At 44.8% G+C, this 17,422-nt stretch overlaps 1 protein-coding gene across 9 annotated transcripts in view; it reads right to left on the reverse strand.

Annotated features, from left to right (window-relative positions):
* NEO1 (neogenin 1) overlaps positions 1-17,422 on the reverse strand; it is a 187,922-nt gene that overhangs the window by 16,402 nt on the left and 154,098 nt on the right. For 7 of the 9 annotated variants that reach the window (XM_061447365.1, XM_061447368.1, XM_061447363.1 and 4 more), the window contains exons 14-20: positions 16,578-16,688; positions 12,150-12,344; positions 11,275-11,370; positions 9,984-10,207; positions 7,030-7,168; positions 3,769-3,876; positions 575-769 (exon numbers count right to left, since the gene is read on the reverse strand). In XM_061447365.1, coding sequence (XP_061303349.1) covers positions 575-769; positions 3,769-3,876; positions 7,030-7,168; positions 9,984-10,207; positions 11,275-11,370; positions 12,150-12,344; positions 16,578-16,688 — 1,068 coding nt within the window. The remainder of the gene's footprint in view (positions 1-574; positions 770-3,768; positions 3,877-7,029; positions 7,169-9,983; positions 10,208-11,274; positions 11,371-12,149; positions 12,345-16,577; positions 16,689-17,422) is intronic. The other 2 variants (XM_061447366.1, XM_061447362.1) reach the window with 1 other exon arrangement.

The raw sequence follows: 17,422 nt of genomic DNA on the forward strand, positions 1-17,422 counted from the left end.
TGCTCTATCTCATTATTCCCGCTGTGACATCCAAGTCACCAGCACACAGCTGCACTGCTGGCTCCAACTGGAAAGCCTGCAGCTTTGTACTGCTGGGGCGTGACACACAAGACCCACGACCTTAAAACATCTAAAAACTGCTTTCCTAAAAACCACCTTTAGGACACTATAACTAGGTGAGACCTGAGTGCCCACCAGTAACTGAGAAACACCACAATGAATCAAGCAGCTGAGCAACATTTGCTTATCTATTAACTATATGCAAATAGAAAATTCCATTGAAGTCAAACTCCGTTTGCTCCTCCTGCCTCTTCCAATTTAAACAGGCTCCCAAAGAAGTGGTGAATGTTCCATCCCTGGCAGTGTTCAAGGCCAGGTTGAACAGACTCTTGGGCCGCATGTGTGAGGTGTCCCTGCCCATGGCAGGGGGTCGGATCTGGATGAGCTTTAAGGTCCTTTCCAACCCAAACCACGCTGGGATTCTAGGAGATACAAAATTCACACTACCCTGACCTTACAGGAGTTGCAATCAGGAAAAGCAGAGGAAGATCCCGAGACCTCCGTGGTGATTTACCTTTGGGGGTCCTGAACTGAACTGCCTCAGACATTGGCCCCATGCCCTTGGAGTTGCGGGCCTGAATTTTGAAGTAATAGGGTGTGTCGAGGGTCAGCTCCTGTATCTGATGGGTCAGTCTGTTTCCCACGACGGGTTCGATAACCCAGTCGTGTATTTCAGCGTTCACATCCGTACTGTAGTAAATGATGTATCCTATCGAGAGGGAAAAGCAAAAGGATTTTACACATGAGCGAACAGGACAGTGGTAAGACCTCACAGAACATATTCTATTGACTTCTCATTACACACAGCTAAATGAGGATGGGATTTCTCTTACTTTTTCAGAGACTAAGAATGCATTCAAGTCTTAGCCAGCCAGCCCAGCTTAAGTTTTAAACCATTCATAAGTTTGGGTTAAGAGGAAAAAAGCCACTGAAAAGTCAAAATTCCTTCTGACCCCTGTTCACTGGATTTGGAGAAATTCTTCCTTTCCATCTCTTTGCCTGCTCATAGACCAAATAACGTAAAATAACATAAAGCTGTTATTAAAGCATCCTCAAAGTATTAATATTTATAAAACCAGTTAACGTTAAAACAACAAAAGATTCTCATGCACAGCTGAAGAGCATGTGCTCAATGGTTTATAATGGGTTTATTTTTCAGGGTCTAAATAAAGGTGATGATCAGAAGAGAACTGAAGTTATGCGCATGTCACAGGCATGGAAAAGGTATGAGCTTTGTTACTGAATACGCTGCAATTACAAACCGCTATGAAGTAAAAGCTTTGTAACTTTTCTAATATAGGAAACACAGAGCCCCAGCATAAAATGAACACTTGCACCACTACAGGGCTGGGTCTCCAGCTGCTTCTTTGTCCCACACACTGCCAGGCTGGGGTTATAGTAAGGAGAAGGCTTAATGCTTGCAACTTGTCCAGGTCACAAAGCAACATACCTGTAACTAGGCCAAGAAGGGGCAATATTTTATATATATATATTTATTTTTATACATATATATATACACATAGAGATATACATACACACACGCAGATATCTATAGTGACAGTTAAAAGCACCATATATAGTATAGTGGCACAAGAATATTGACTTAAATTGTGACTGTACCAATTTGTCAGCAACTATAACAATGCACAAGCATCTGGAACCCAGACTAGCACAGTTCAGCATTTCACATCCATTCCATACACATCAAATGGAGGTCAGAGCTGAAAAAAGACAAGCATTCCACAGACATGCTCTCCAGGGCAGGGAATCCCATCATCACTTTGTTTTTATGGTGGTGTTTAGTGGACAGAAAGGACTAAGCTGAGTTAATGACTGACTGCAGCCCAGAACCACCCCCGTGTGCTGGGCTGCACCCCCAGAGCATGAGCAGCAGCTCAGGAAGGGGATTCTCCCCCTGCTGTGCTCTGGGGAGACCCCCCCTGCAGTCCTGATCCGACTCTGGGGCAGCAGCACAAGAGGGACGTGGAGCTGTTGGAGCGAGTGCAGAGGAGGCCATGGAGATGCTGCGAGGGCTGGAGCAGCTCTGCTCTGGAGCCAGGCTGAGAGAGCTGGGCTGGGGCAGCCTGGACAAGAGAAGGCTCCTGAAGGGGAGACCTGAGAGCAGCTCCAGTGCCTTGAAGGGGCTGCAGGAAACCTGGAGAGGGGCTTGGGACAAGGGCCTGTAGGGACAGGCCAAGGGGAATGGCTTGAACCTGCCAGAGGGGAGACTGAGATGAGCTCTTAGGCAGAAGCTCTTCCCTGTGAGGGTGCTGAGGCGCTGGCACAGGGTGCCCAGAGAAGCTGTGGCTGCCCCATCCCTGGCAGTGTTCAAGGCCAGGTTGGACACAGGGGCTTGGAGCAAGCTGCTCTAGTGGAAGGGGTCCCTGCCTGTGGCAGGGGTTGGAACTGGATGATCTTGAGGTCCTTTCCAACCCAAACTATTCTATGATTCTGTGAGGAGCTGCCTCTCTCACTGCAGGGGCTCTTCCCACCAGAGGGCACCCAGCGCACACACACATCCCTGCCAAATGCCTTGTTCTGGTAAACTGAATCTCCTATTTGGGAGACTCCGACTCACCACAGAATGATGTATTTTTTAGCTGTAAACTGCTACTTACGCAAAACCTAATAAATACTCTATGAATAAAGGTCAGGTTCTGTTTCACAGAATAGAAATTGCAAGGAGATGTTTCAGGAACATATACAGGCTGGGGCTATTTGTGCCTATTGTTTCCCACCCCTACTGACCACTAGCAGCCAAGCCCTTTAACCTGTAGTTATGATAAAGGCTCTTGTTTCTCCAGTCAAAGCTTCTTTCCTATATAGAGGAAAAACATCTTGCTGATAATAACACAGAACTGGCTTTGTAACCAAGGGTTAAGTCTCCAGTGTTCTGCCTTTTCAGAGAGATCCAACTGGCTTGAGTGTCCTGTCTGGAACCTTACCCGATCTCGGGTGGTGACAGCTTCCAAAGGTTTGATTCCGAGAACAAAAGCAAAACCCCACACTGCAAACTCTGCACCACTAAAGGTGCTTCAAGCATAAAGTCTGGGGTAAAAGCAAACAGCAAATGGAAGTGAACTATTTCGGGAAGCCTTTAGAAATGGGATTCCAGGCAGAAACCACCAAAGGGAAACAGTAATATTTTCTGTAAAATGATTTCTCCTACGTAGAAGTGATGTAGTTACTGAGACAAGTAACAGTTTACTCCTAATGGTTTTGTCAAGGGACTAATAACTGACTTTAAGTCTGTTCCACACCACAAAGATGACACAAAGGTAGCAATAAGCACTGGGGTGGATTCTCCTAAATAAATTTCTGAGGGGCCAGAGGCATTACCCCCACGGCAGGGGGTTGGAACTAGATGATCTTAAGGTCCTTTCCAACCTTAACGATGCTATGATTCTATTCTATGATTTCTGGAGGCATGCCTTTAGAGGAGCACAAGCTGATGGAGACAAAGGTTATTAAGATATTTAAACTTCCAATTCTCTATCTGGTTACCTCCAATTTCACACTGCTGTTACTTTCTATCTTAATATATTTTGACTGGGTACAAAAGTAAATGATTAATCCGAACAACTAAAGAGACTGACAAAGGTAAACACCTCTTGGTTCGCTCTATGAACATGCTCACATGGTTATGCACGTTATATTCTGCTGCTAACCAGCATCGTGTATAGACTTCATTGCTCATGCAAACTGCACCTGTGATTTTGCCGTTGGCTTCCGATGGAGGCTGCCAGTTGACAATTATTGTCCGAGGTTTCCCCTCTTTGCTCACCACAGTCACATCTTTGGGAGGAGAAGTGGGAACTGCAAGCAAGCAGACAGACTCGTGTCACTGGACAGATAAAGTAACCTCGGAGACATCTGTCTTTGTTTTACCGTTGAAAAAGGCACATACAACAGTAAAATCTCAGAACATTCCATCTTCAAATAAATCCACCACTGTGTGTAGTGGTCTTACCGATTTACTCCATTCAACCAGCAAATGCCACCTGGTGTGCAGCATCTCCTTTCCAGGAGGAGGTATCTGCTTCTGAAGAGCCAGATGATCTTCAAGGTCCCTTCCAACCCAAACTATTCTATGGTTCTGCCAACAGATACCGTGATTCACAACTGAGTAAGCCCATGTCTCCAAAACCACAGCATCACTGTACAGTTCTAACGGCTGGGGTCAATGACTTCCAACTGAATTTCTTCAGACACCATAAAAATGACACAGATGTGTGAAATAAGTATGCTTTATATGAAATACCTCCATATTTTCAGGTTTATGGTGGGACTGAGTAATGCCAATTTGCCACTTAAAACTGAACCGGCGAAGGAAGCCCACCTGAGATTTAGAACCATAATCCATAGTTGCTGATTGACTTTAGCAAGGAATTCAGTGTAATTTGCAAGGGAATCTGCCTCACCATTTGAAATCCAGAACTATCTGTGGAGCACACCTGTCCAACCCTCTTCCTTGGGCTGCCAGAGAGCAAGACTGAGAGAAAGAAAGAAGAAGAACGTGCTCCCTTCTCCCATCAGCCTCCTCCTGCCTCACACTGAGGAAATGGCACAGGTTGCTGCAGCGCCGGCCTGAAATGTGAGTCCTTGCTTGCTGTGAACTGAGATTTCCAGCTGGGACTCAGATTAATGCATCTGGCTGCACAGAGCCAGCATCTCCAAAGGTGCATTGACCAGGCCAGGCTCTGCACAGCCACATCGTGGAAAACAGGAGACTTCTAATTAGGTAACTTCTAGCAAAGTAAATCCGCTGTGGATATTTAACACTGTAACAGTAACATGTAGTGCTTCCAGGGCTTTCTGCATTTCAAGAGCTTTAGGGATATTACCCATTAGAAATTAATCTGTACATCCTCTGAGATGGCTGCCTACTAACCCTGTGCACAGAGCAGGGGGAATCCAGGGGTAGCAAAAGCTCAACAGTTACTGTACCTATTATCCCAGACTCTTACAAACACACTCAACAAACATATGGCCGTAAGGCACAACTCCAGGCCCTACAGTAAACTTGAGACTAAAACAAACCCCAGGACTAGCCTACAGGAGATTTCTAACCCACAGACCAGCACTGAACCCAGTATCCTGGGTTTTCCTTCGGCAGGAGCTGAGGTGCAAGTCCTACACAACGCTGCTACTCAGGGGTATCCAAAACCATCAGTCACACACTATGGAATTTGTGAGTGATATAAATCACAAGATCCATTATGAAAAAAGACATTTAGCCTTCTGGGGGTTATTTGTTTCTTGGCTTCCAAGCTTTAGGTCACATTTGCAGATATCCTTTACAACCATCCCGCATTAACTTTCTATTCAGATGAAGTGAGGTCTCCTGTATCTCACCCTCCCTCTGCAGATTTCCGAGTTTCAAATGCTGCTTCAAGAACTTCGTTCCTGCAACTTTTTCTATCCCCCATGTAGTTATGGATGAGGATTGTGTGCGTGTCACCAAATAACCTGGGATGGCCACAGTCATTGGAATGGGAAAGGAGCTTCAGTCCAGATCTGCCTCCACATCATGGACTTCCCACCAAAAATGAAGACAATGTTTTCAAAAGCAACTGAAGCCCACTAAAGCTTTATGGGGCTTCAGAATAAGTTAGATTTCTGCTTATAACCTGCTCTTACTTTTTCTTATGCCTTGCTATAGAGTTATTTGGATCATCTCAACTAATTCTTTGTGTGCCTGATTTCTTTTTGCTGTATTTTATTTAGTGTAAGAACTACAGGCTAAGTGGGACAGGCTCTTTCTTAATCCTTACAGTTCATATCAAGAGAAACCTAAGCATAATAAGCAGTCAATTTAATTGCACAAAGATCATGTAACACTGCAGGATAAAAAGAGCTAATGAGGGACAGGTCAGGTGCACAGGTCCCGCACCTCCCCGGTACTCAGCAGACACAAGTTCATCCTGGCATCTATAAACCCCTTTCTGTTCTGTACCCCGAGCTTCCAGCATTTCTGTGGCACTGAGGACTGCACTGGCAATGCCTCCAAGGCACAAGAATTTAGGGTTGATTTGGATGTCTTAACTTCTACTGGGATTTCTGTTAGCTCACTTGCCTCGTGCGCCCCCTCTGTAATTCTATCAGCACAATGACAGGTTTTAATTATTATTTGCTGATTGTGTGCAGTTCTGGTGTCCTCAACATAAAAAGAACATGGAACTGTTGGAACAAGTCCAGAGGAGACCACGAGGATAATAAGGGGCTGGAGCACCTCCCATATGGAGACAGGCTGAGAACATTGGGGCTGTTCAGCCTGGAGAAGAGAAGGCAGCATGGAGACCTCATAGCAGCCTTCCAGTATCTGAAGGGGGGCTATAGGGATGCTGGGGATGGACTCTTCATTAGGGACTGTAGTGACAGGACAAGGGGTAACGGGTTCAAACTTAAACAGGGGAAGTTTAGATTGGATATAAGGCAGAAGTTCTTTCCTGTTAGGGTGGTGAGGCACTGGAATGGGTTGCCCAGGGAGGTTGTGAATGCTCCATCCCTGGCAGTGTTCAAGACCAGGTTGGACAGAGCCTTGGGTGAGATGGTTTAGTGTGAGGTGTCCCTGCCCATGGCAGGGGGGTTGGAACTTGATGATCTTAAGGTCCTTTCCAACCCTAACTATTCTATGATTCTATGTATTTTCTTTGTATTTGTATTAACGTGCTCTGATATGCTCCAAGTATACACTTCTTTCTTCTCTCCTGCCCACGAACTGTGGTACATTATTCATTACTCCTCTGTAATTTGCTGTAAATTCTTTTGCATGCAATCACCCCTTTGAAATCTGAAGTGTGTTGTTGTTGATTTTAATCAGTTTCTAAGCTATAAAGATAAGAACCTCCCAGCAAGTATTCATCAGCATAATCATTTTAAACACATGCTTTCCCTCTCCCAGAACTGTGGCATACTCCGTTCATCTCACTGGGACTGCTGGCCCTTCCAGGGAGAGAGGAGGAGTACCTAATTCAAAAGTCGTTCCATGCGCCGTCATACTCCAAGTACTCGATCTTCGCCCTTTAGTCACCATCACGGAGAATTCATACAAGGTGTTTGGTTTCAACCCAGTCACTAAGTAGCTCAAAGTGGTGGCGTTGGCAGTCTGAAAGGGAAACAGAGTCAGTAACTTCTGAAAGCATCAGTCGCTGGCTCCCAAACGCCCTTGGCTTAGGTAAGTGCTTAAAGCATTTTCATAACCAGTCATTAAATCTGTAATGGTTTTGCTCTGCCATGAAAATTCATTCATCAAGAATTAAAGCGCAGTTGTTTCATCCTCAACTAGAAATGCTTTCTGCAATCAGCAAGAGCATTTAACAGCAGTCAATTAGAAATTAAAGGGGAAGAAAAAAGGCAAGACGAGGTCTTGGACACACTTGTGTGTGCAGGGTAAGTCACTGTGATTAGGGGGGTTCATTTACAGCAGTTCATTAACTGATCTGGCGAGGGAAAGCACTGAAGCCCAGCTAACAGTAACAGTCCTGCTTGAAATCTCTGCCTTCCACATTCCTGCTACAACTTCCAGTCAATTTTTAACACACGTGAAAACCAAAGGTACAACCCCACCTGAAGGTACAAGGAAGGACAAGCTCAAAGGAGAAATCTTCTCTACTTAAGATTTTAAAACCATCAATCCTAAGATTTTTAAAGAAATATTAAAGGTCTTTCTCAACTTAGTTGATTCTGTGACTCCTACACTTTCCATTAGGAGCTGATGCACCCCGATGAACAATAGCACACCAGTTCTTCCCCTCCACAATCCCTAGGGAAATGCCTAACCACACTTAAGCACTCGATTCTGTTTGTACCACTTGTCTGCTCGTAGTTGCAGTCCTTTTTACAGGCTCAAATTGTGGTTTTAATCTACACCATTGAAACTAGGTGGTGTTCCCTGCACATCACATTGAACGGCAGTGACACACGAAAGGCTGAACTGGAGCAGGAGACTTTCCTGCTTTCTTCGTTTTTCAACCCCACTTACTGTTGTTAAGCTCACAACTGTCCCATGGTACTGAACACTGCTCACCTACTAGAGAATAAACTTCATAAATATTACCTTGTAAAGTTTATTTTCCTTTTATACAGTCCTAAAGATCCGAGTTAAGATTTAATACTTCAGCTTACACTGGAGTGCACACCAATACATCCTGGGTAGCCTGTGAGTAGGACAACCCTGACCACCAACAAAGACGCCTGACACTGTTCAAAGCACAGCAGAGTTTACTAGCTTCAGGAACTGCATCACGTCTGTTCCTGGGTTTATGTGCTCTAGACTGACACTGCTCCTACACAAATTTAAGGAAAGAAGGCTCTGTAAAAGCAGAACCTCTTAACTTGTGTTTGAAGTCATTACTTTTCCTCAGTGAGTTTGCAACTGTGCAGAAGTGGGGAGTAAACGTAGGAAACATGAATGAACTATACTTACTGACAAGAGGGATGGATGAAACGACTTTATGTTGAGCTGATGTAGCACTGGATACCAGAGAACTGACACCAGCATACAACTGCTGTGTGCAAGGTGGTGGATCAGAGGAGCTCCGATGCAACAGGCCAACAGCCCCCAGGCATGCAAGAAACAGGAAGGCTGCGAGAGCTGGCTGCAACAAGCAGTACACTAGCTCACACTTCATAAAGTTACCCAAGACCTGACTGAAATGCAGCAGCTGATGGAGCAACGCTGCTGAAAAAGGTTTTGCCTTTCTTAAAAGTAACCACCACTGTCCACCAGAAGCTTCATTTGCTTCATTTACTTCATTTACCACAGGGTGGGATTTCCTAGCATTTAACTAATGAAACTGCAGTATTGTATAAACCACTCCTGAGACATCCCCTCCACAGGACACGGGAATGAGGGCTCAAATAACTTGCCTTTAGAGGGAGAACACAGATATACACAGCTTTTCATTTCCATTAAAAAACCCTGGTTTGTACCAAGATTGCTCTGTGAGAGCATAAAGGGAGCTCCACTGGCTGAAGGTTTTAACAACCATTTCCTTTGAGTCTCATTTCTAATGTGAAATCTGAAGTCAGCAGTTTTGAGGCCTCCTGAGAACTCTGAAACCTAAAAAACGATCCAACCAACTGACTGAAGAAAATGCAAAGCCATAAAGCAAGCCCCAACTCTGCTTTTCAAATCAGAACACCAGATGAAAATCAAGGGAGGCAGGGCCCTCATGAAGTTACTGTCACAGACGTCGTACCCATGCAGTTCACTGTCAGCTTTGTATGAACAGGAAAGGTTGCAAAAGGAAACGTAAAGACACCCTGCATGACTCTCCCCTGGAACTCAGATCTGTTACCTGGAGAGAAGCCACTGGTAACATGTTCCTTACTAATGTGTTACTGGCTCCTCTAAAGGTAAGTCCCCATTTACGGATGTGATCACAACTGGGTGAAGCAGAAAGTATGAAACTGTCACTGTTTCCATGGTTCCACAGCAGAAAGTAACCATGGAAACATTCACCTTTGCTCCCATGGTGGCCCTTCCACTCACACCAACACCCCACACATGCAAAAGCGAACACAAAACCAACTCCTTCCACTAAGTCTAGATGAATCTTTGAAGCAATGATTTAACTGAGCAGAACTGCTGTGAACCAGAGAAGCTGTGGCTGCCCCATTCCTGGCAGTGCTCAAGGCCAGGCTGGACACAGGGGCTTGGAGCAAGCTGCTCTAGTGGAAGGTGTCCCTGCCCGTGGCAGGGATTGGAGTTGGATGAGCTTTAAGGTCCCTTCCAACCCAAACCAGGCTGGGATTCTGTGAACTCGGTTCAGACATCTCAAATAAAACTGAGCCCACCTCTACACCACTTCCTCAGCCCTTGTCTTTCTTTACTCTGCTTCACTTAACCCTGCCTCAAACACGAAACTGCTTGTTACTGACTGAAGGCAGCTGTGTTAGTGCTGGGGAAGCTCCGATACCTTGTACTTGGTATTAGCAGGAATATTGGTTTTCCAGCGCACTGTGTAGTAGCGAGCATCTGTGATCTTCTGGTTCTTCGGCAGAGAGTTGTCTGCCCAAGTGATCCGTATGGTGTCATGGCTCAGGATGGAAGCCTGAACTCCCACTGGTGGCATCATGGGAGACGGATCTGGCACTGGAGTGTATGGAGCATTAATAACAAACAAATCAACCTCGGAAGTGTCTAGGGAATTGATGGGTAAAAAGTAGTGTATTATAATTAAAAAGGGAGAAGGTGGCATTTTAATGTAAAACAAAACAAAAAGGGGAAATGCAGGGTTGTGCAATGAAATGAAAGGTGAGAAATGGAGAAAAAGAGAGAAAAGCCAGAGTTAATAAATAGGTGACATAAGACAGGCTAATAAAATTACTCTTGCATCGTGTTCCCTTCTTAAGACAGTCAGACAACATATATATGCTAAGATATATACACACCTAACATATTAGTGTTCAGTGCATTCACCCATGGCCTAAGAACCCCCAACATGCAGTAATTTGAACTATATTTGACTGAATGTCCATTGATCCCTCCCCTTCAGAAAACCATGAGGAAAAAGAGCTGAACTCCTAGCTGGGTAACTACCACTTCATAAAAATGAAGGGGAACTCCCAGCACCTTTTACAGACTCTTGATGGTGCTCAAGTTTCCAACGTCACACAGACCTGCAGTAACTGCAAATCTTCATAACTGACAAGGATTCCAGCTACACAGAGTGACTGTGTGACACTGAGAGTCTAACAGGGAGCACACTGAGCTACAGCAATGTAGTAGCTTGCTTGCAAACCAATTTCTCTGCTTAAAATCTTTTATTAATGTATTACAAGAAACACATATGCCAGGAACTTGCTTAGTGTAAGTGACAAGACACTGAGACTTAGAGGAAGAAAATGCAGGCATCACATTCAAAACCTCAGTGTAAAAGACCCTCAAAAATCTATACTTGTCTATACTATAAAACACAAAACAAGGGCCTTCAGAACTGCACCCACAGGATGTGTGCCGAGGTAATGGTGGTGAGGTGCTGGCACAGGCTGCACAGAGAACCAGGCTGGGATTAGCACTTGAAAGGTAAGTGCTGTAACGTACAAATGATACCAATCTGAGGTGGCTCCATGAATGGAGGACGTGTGAACGCAACCACCACAACAGCAAGGCCACTCGGTCACACACCAGCACCACGAGCTCAGCCTCGTGCAGTTCATGGAGGAGTTTGGCTGTGCAAGACACTGAGAGCAGCCACTCGCCCTTACCCGAGTGAGGCCTGGTCACCGCGCTCTCGTAGAGAGGGATCCCTTCCCCAACGTTGTTAAAGGCTTTCAGGGTTATGACATAGTGGGAGCTTGGGTCTAAAGGGAAAGAACAAACGCCTTAAGTCAAGCTCACATTGAATCCCGTTTTCTCCTTCTCTTTGTTCAGTATTTTATGACAGGAATACATGAAATCCTTAGGCTGAATTTCCACATAGACTTTCTGTTAGTGCTCCAAAGTTCTCCTACAGCACAGGTCTGCAGTCTCAGCAAACCTTCCTCAAGCACAGTCAAAACAACAGTGAGGAAAAACATCTTTAATGACTGTTTTAAGTTGCTCTATGATAAAATCACTCAAAACTCCTCTTTCATAGAACTTCCCATAGTTTGTGACACTGTTTATTTTGCTTTCAGGATATTTTACCTAACACAGAGAATTCTCTGGAGGATTGAATCTCCAGTTTTCTTTCCACGTAGATGCCACTGTATCTTGGTGACATTTGAGTTTCTTTTTTGCCTCAGGCCACCTGTTCTGCAGCTCCAGAAGGAGAACCAGGGAACGCTGCTCAGCATGGAAGCGTTTTAATAAGTGTTGAAAAGAAAGCACCACATCAAAACGCACTGTGCTTCAAACTCAGTGGATGTAGGGTTCTGGGGTTGGGGGGGGGAAGGGCTATTCCTCTGCCTCTTTATCATCAGAAAATAGAGTTTATTTCAAATTTATCCACAGTGTGGCATCCACTGCAATAGCTCAATAAGGAACAAGATCGCCTTAAGAACACACATGCAGTATTAGTTATTTCTAACTCCATAATTAGAGAACTGTGGCAGCACTGAGAGGTAAAACCTGGGCACGAGTGTTGATTCTCTCCCCATACCTAGGTTTTCGATGGTGTAGTATCTCTGTTTGTAGTCCACCTTGATGGTCTGGGCGTGAGGGCTGCCGATGCCATACCCGATCGCATAGCCTCTCACCACGATATTCTGGTTTTCAGGAGGAGTCCAGCTCACGACAATGCTGGTGACAAGGGGACGGACGTGCAGGGAGCTGGGAACTTCAGGAACGCGGGTTTCTGTTAAAGAAAAATGATGGACTGAAAGGATTCCTAAATAAAGGTAATTACATAAAGACCTATGAGCTAGGAAGGTCAAACGAAGCACTTTACTCTGTGTCTGTACTGAAATGAATACGCTCCAAAGGAGGAGCGTCGTTGTGCAAGAGAGAGCAAAGACCTCTAATAAGCAGAAGAAAATTAACACAGATTTGTAGACTAGTACATTTTAATAGACCCTCTGTTTAAAAGAAAGGGCAGTTGTACTGAAGGGAAGCATCAGATCTGCGTCAAGGCAGATGTTCTGATGTTTGTGCATGTTCTAGTTTGTCATTCCTCAAACAGCCATGAAATTTATCACGTCCTTCCCCTCCAATCTACTTCCAGCTCCATCACATCACTTACCTGAGGGCATTACAATAATTACACTGAAAACAACCTAATGATGAAAGCAACACTCCTGGCCTTCAAAAAACTACTCCAAAGCTCTAAGAATTGTCCATAAACCACTGCTGCATGTGCTACAAAGGTTTCTTCTGGTCTGTCCTACACTTGTCACTGTTTAAATCCTTGGGCCTCTTTAACATAATTCACAAACTATAATGCACCTGTACCACACGCAACACAAATCCCCTCACAATCCACCAGAGCATTGGGACGGGGATCCCCGGCAGAAGAACTTCCACAACACGGCACTGAAATCCCCAAGTATTTTTACTGGATGGTGTTTTCCCCACTGCCGAGTAGAACTTCAGAGCAATCTAAAAGCACGGCTGCACCTACTGCTGTCCAAGCCCTTGTTTTATCATCCCCCAAATGAAGTAAGAGCTTTTGTCAGGCCACTGGAGCCTGCTGTATGTCGGCAGATGATAAATAATTCTGTGCAAGTAGAAGGCAAGTTCCCTGCTCTAAACCAGCACCAGTTCCGAGGGCTGTGCTTCCTGCAGGGATTTCATTTTAATGAAACATGCAGCGGTTCTCTAAAAGCATTTAATAAAGCACCACGACAGGAGGATTATTTGGATCATAATATGCCACTGGCCTGCTTGCCCAGGGAGTTTACAGTCTCCAGCTGACACCGCTGATCAATTGAGGTTCACAACTATTAACTACAGAAAAGCTACAGCACTGCAATACGGGAGGGGACATTTTTAACTGCACACGAGTTAGTGCACAGGGGAGAGACTCTGCACAACTGTTCAACACCTCTGGCATATGGGCTCCTCGGGGGCCTTGCACCAACTGCAAAACGACACGGCCCCCCTAAAACTAAACTGTAAGAGTCTGGCTCCCATTTCCATTGATGACACCAGAAAGTGAATTAGTTTCTATTTAAATTCAATGGAATAAAAGGGACTTAAGCCTCACATGTCCAGTAAGCCTGAGAAATTAAAGCTTGGTTGTAAACAGATTTGCATGGTCCTGAAATTATCCACATGAGCTTAGTAAAGAGAGAAAAATAAAAAGTACCATAGAATCCAGCCTGGTTTGGGTTGGAAGGGACCTTAAAGCTCATTCAGCTCCAACCCCTGTCACGGGCAGGGACCCCTTCCACTAGAGCAGCTTGCTCCAAGCCCCTGTGTCCAACCTGGCCTTGAACACTGCCAGGGATGGGGCAGCCACAGCTTCTCTGGGCACCCTGTGCCAGCGCCTCAGCACCCTCCCAGGGAAGAGCTTCTGCCTAAGAGCTCATCTCAGTCTCCCCTCTGGCAGGTTAAAGCCATTCCCCTTGGCCTGTCCCTACATCCCTTGTCCCAAGCCCCTCTCCAGGTTTCCTGCAGCCCCTTCAGGCACTGGAGCTGCTCTCAGGTCTCCCCTTCAGGAGCCTTCTCTTGTCCAGGCTGCCCCAGCCCAGCTCTCTCAGCCTGGCTCCATAGGAGCATGGACACCTTTTTTCCAGCATGCACAGATAGAAAGATCTCATGCATGTATACAGAATCATATGGACACCGTGTTATGTTGTAACATTAATTGTGAAGTTTTTATTACTTAATTCATTGAAAAGAATATGCATAAAGAAAGTGAGAATTCCTTAATTTCAACATTCCCACTGGACAAAAATGAAAATGGCAAAGCCCACACAGAATGAAAAGGTTCTTTCCTTTTCCCTCCTACTGTCCTGATTAAATTTAGTCCTGATGCTATCCTCTGGCAAAGTACAATGAACTCTGCTTCAAAAGCAGAGCACACTTTCAGTACCATGTGTAAGTGCTGCCTATGTGCAGAGCTCTGCTGAGGTTTGGGGAATGAGCGGGTTCTCATTCTGCAAGGTTGTGTCACAGCCAGTTAGAGGAAGACAGACACAGATGAAAGGGATTTCAACTCCAAAAAGGCATTTAAAATAACTACAAAACACAACTCTACCCTGAACACTGGGCTTTGCACTGCTCTTGATGAGGAAGTGAAGAGTAAGCAGCAAGAGGATGAGTATTAAGTCAAGCATCAACTTTGCATTAACACAAAGATTGAAGCCCCGGCTCTCAAGAGCTTTCATCAGCTGACTGTCGAGGCAACCTTCCAACAGCACAGAGCAAATACTGGAGCTCTTTCACTATTCTGTCTTCCAGCTGCCAGCAGAACTGAATCTCAAGCCACACAGATGTGAAAGACATCACGGGGCCCTGCAGCTACTTTAACAAAGCCAAGAGGGAAACTGGCCTACAAAAAAGCGCAAGCTAACTTGCGTGCAGGAGCACTAATTAAATGCTTTTCTGAAATGGGAACAGTCTAACCAGGATCAGCAGCGCCATGGAGGCAGCTCCAACGAGATTCGCCTCATCCTTTTTAAAATAACCACTTTTCTTCCATTTTAATTGCTCTGAGATTCCTGGGAGATGCTCACAGATCGGAATTCTGTATGCCACACCTGGATCTCAATTCTGCAAGAAGCAGGTTCCCACCTTTGAACTGTTCTGGTGTAGTAAATAACCAACATCTGGTCCAGCTATCAAGGGTCAACAGTTTTCACAGAACATTCTCTACTTTTAAAAACCCTATGTGTGGAAAACAAGATGTTAACGTGGTTCTGTGCACTGCATATCATGAAGCAGTGGAAGAGACTTGACCTCTGATGGAAGATAAAGGTCCGTCCTAGTCTACTGCTACCAGTACTGGAGCAATAACAAAAGCAACAATTCTTGTGGGGCAAATGTTCTCTTTAGAAAGAGTCTCAGCAAAACTAGAAGCCCAGGAAAAGCATTCTAAGGAAGCGTGGTACCAATGATGGGGAGTTTGCAAAGGTCTAGGGCTGAAGACAGTGCTTTCTGCTCTTTCTTTGCTCCTGTGTCAAATCTGATACAGTCTACAAGCAACCCAAGTCTGTACCCACACTGCAGCCAAAAGCACTGCACCTCATCAGCAACCACATCATGCCTTCCAACAGCCAATTCATTCATTAGGGACTGCAGTGATAGGACAAGGAGTAACAGGTTCAAACTTAAACAGGGGAAGTTTAGATTGAATACAAGGCAGAAGTTCTTTACTGTTAGGGTGCTGAGGCACTGGAATGGGTTGCCCAGGGAGGTTGTGAATGCTCCATCCCTGGTAGCGTTCAAGGCCACGTTGGACAGAGTCTTGGGTGACATGGTTTAGTGTGAGGTGTCCCTGCCCATGGCAGGGGGTTGGAACTGGATGATCTTAAGGTCCTTTCCAACCCAAACCGTTCTATGATTTTATGATTAAATCTCCACTCCCAGCAATTTGGTGTACACTTCCATGGTTTCATCAGCCTCACTGGAGGGCTATGTAAATACATCTTCAGTGTTTTACTTCGCAAGAGGAAAAGAGTCCTCCAGTTTCAGTTTCATAGCATACAAATCCCTGCATATTAACATGATGAATTTTATTACAGTATAAAATTTGGGCCATTATGATTGTTATTAGTATAATATGAACCTTACTTTGTATTATTATTTAAATATTGAATCACATCACTGACACTGTCATTCATAATCAGGTATTTCTTAGCAGAAAAATCTTAGTGCCCTTATACAGTTCTACAGGAAGTGTAGAAGCAGAGCTTAATTTCAAGCTATTGTATGGACTCTGCAAGAATTTTGTGTTAGAATAGAAATTAATTTCAGTTAATCATAAATAAAGCACATCGTACAATTAGAATATAGAAAAACCAACTGAAAACAATCAGTTTGCCTTCAACAATGACAATCAAACTTGAAAAAGGCAATAAAATTCATGTCCTGCCCATGAATTCTAACGGTTTTGATGTCACAAATATGGGTACACTCCTGATCTTACCATCCAGATCACTCTCAAATGTTTCTGCTGACACCCAGTCGGTCGCTGGTCCGGTACCATTGACAGTCAGGGCAGCTACTCGGAAGCTGTATTCTGTGCCTCGTTCAAGACCTTAGAGACAAAGAGTACCCAAGATAGCAAACCAGGGATTCCAACTGCCTTCCACCCCACTGGTGCCACTGGAGCATAACAGGAGGTCAAGAATGGAAATGGTAGTACCCACACCCCAGCTTTGACCACAGGGTGTAAGAGCTGAACTGGAGACCCCCAGGGTTGTGACACTGGAAAAGCCTGTGAGGTACTGTTTGCATCTGGCTTTAATTCCTCCCAATTAGTTAAAGTACAGAACCACCCACTCCATAACTAAACCCAGGTGAAGAGTATAAACTATGCAGACAGTTTGTTTCCTGTATGGAAGAGTGTATAGTCAATAATGAAAGCAGTATGAAAATGCACTTAGAATTTGATATATGGAACATCTTCAACAGGCTTTGCTGCTGGCAAAAATACACTCTAGTTACAAGCACAGATCAACTGCTGCTGTGTGAGAAAACCAAAACTTCCTGAAGTCACAGCTGGAGTTTCTGAGAACAAATCAAAACATCTTGTTAAAAAGTGCATATTCATTTTCTGCAGAGGCACAATTCCTTCTCTTCGGACCAACTGTTCATTTACAGAGACTGAACAACAAGATCCAAATGAAGCCTTCCTCCTGGTCTATGTACTGGTCATTGCCAGCCAGCCCACACTACCTCATAACCTACACACTCTCATTTGAAGGGTTTTCAGCTTTCCCCCGAGGTAAGAACCCTGTGCAAACACCTCAGCCTGAGCCCACTAAAGGC

This window comes from Pezoporus flaviventris, unplaced genomic scaffold (assembly GCF_033815535.1).
Source record: "Pezoporus flaviventris isolate CSIRO_AGI_PZ_B2104156 unplaced genomic scaffold, CSIRO_AGI_Pfla_v1 ptg000006l, whole genome shotgun sequence".
Lineage (NCBI taxonomy): Eukaryota > Metazoa > Chordata > Aves > Psittaciformes > Psittacidae > Pezoporus > Pezoporus flaviventris.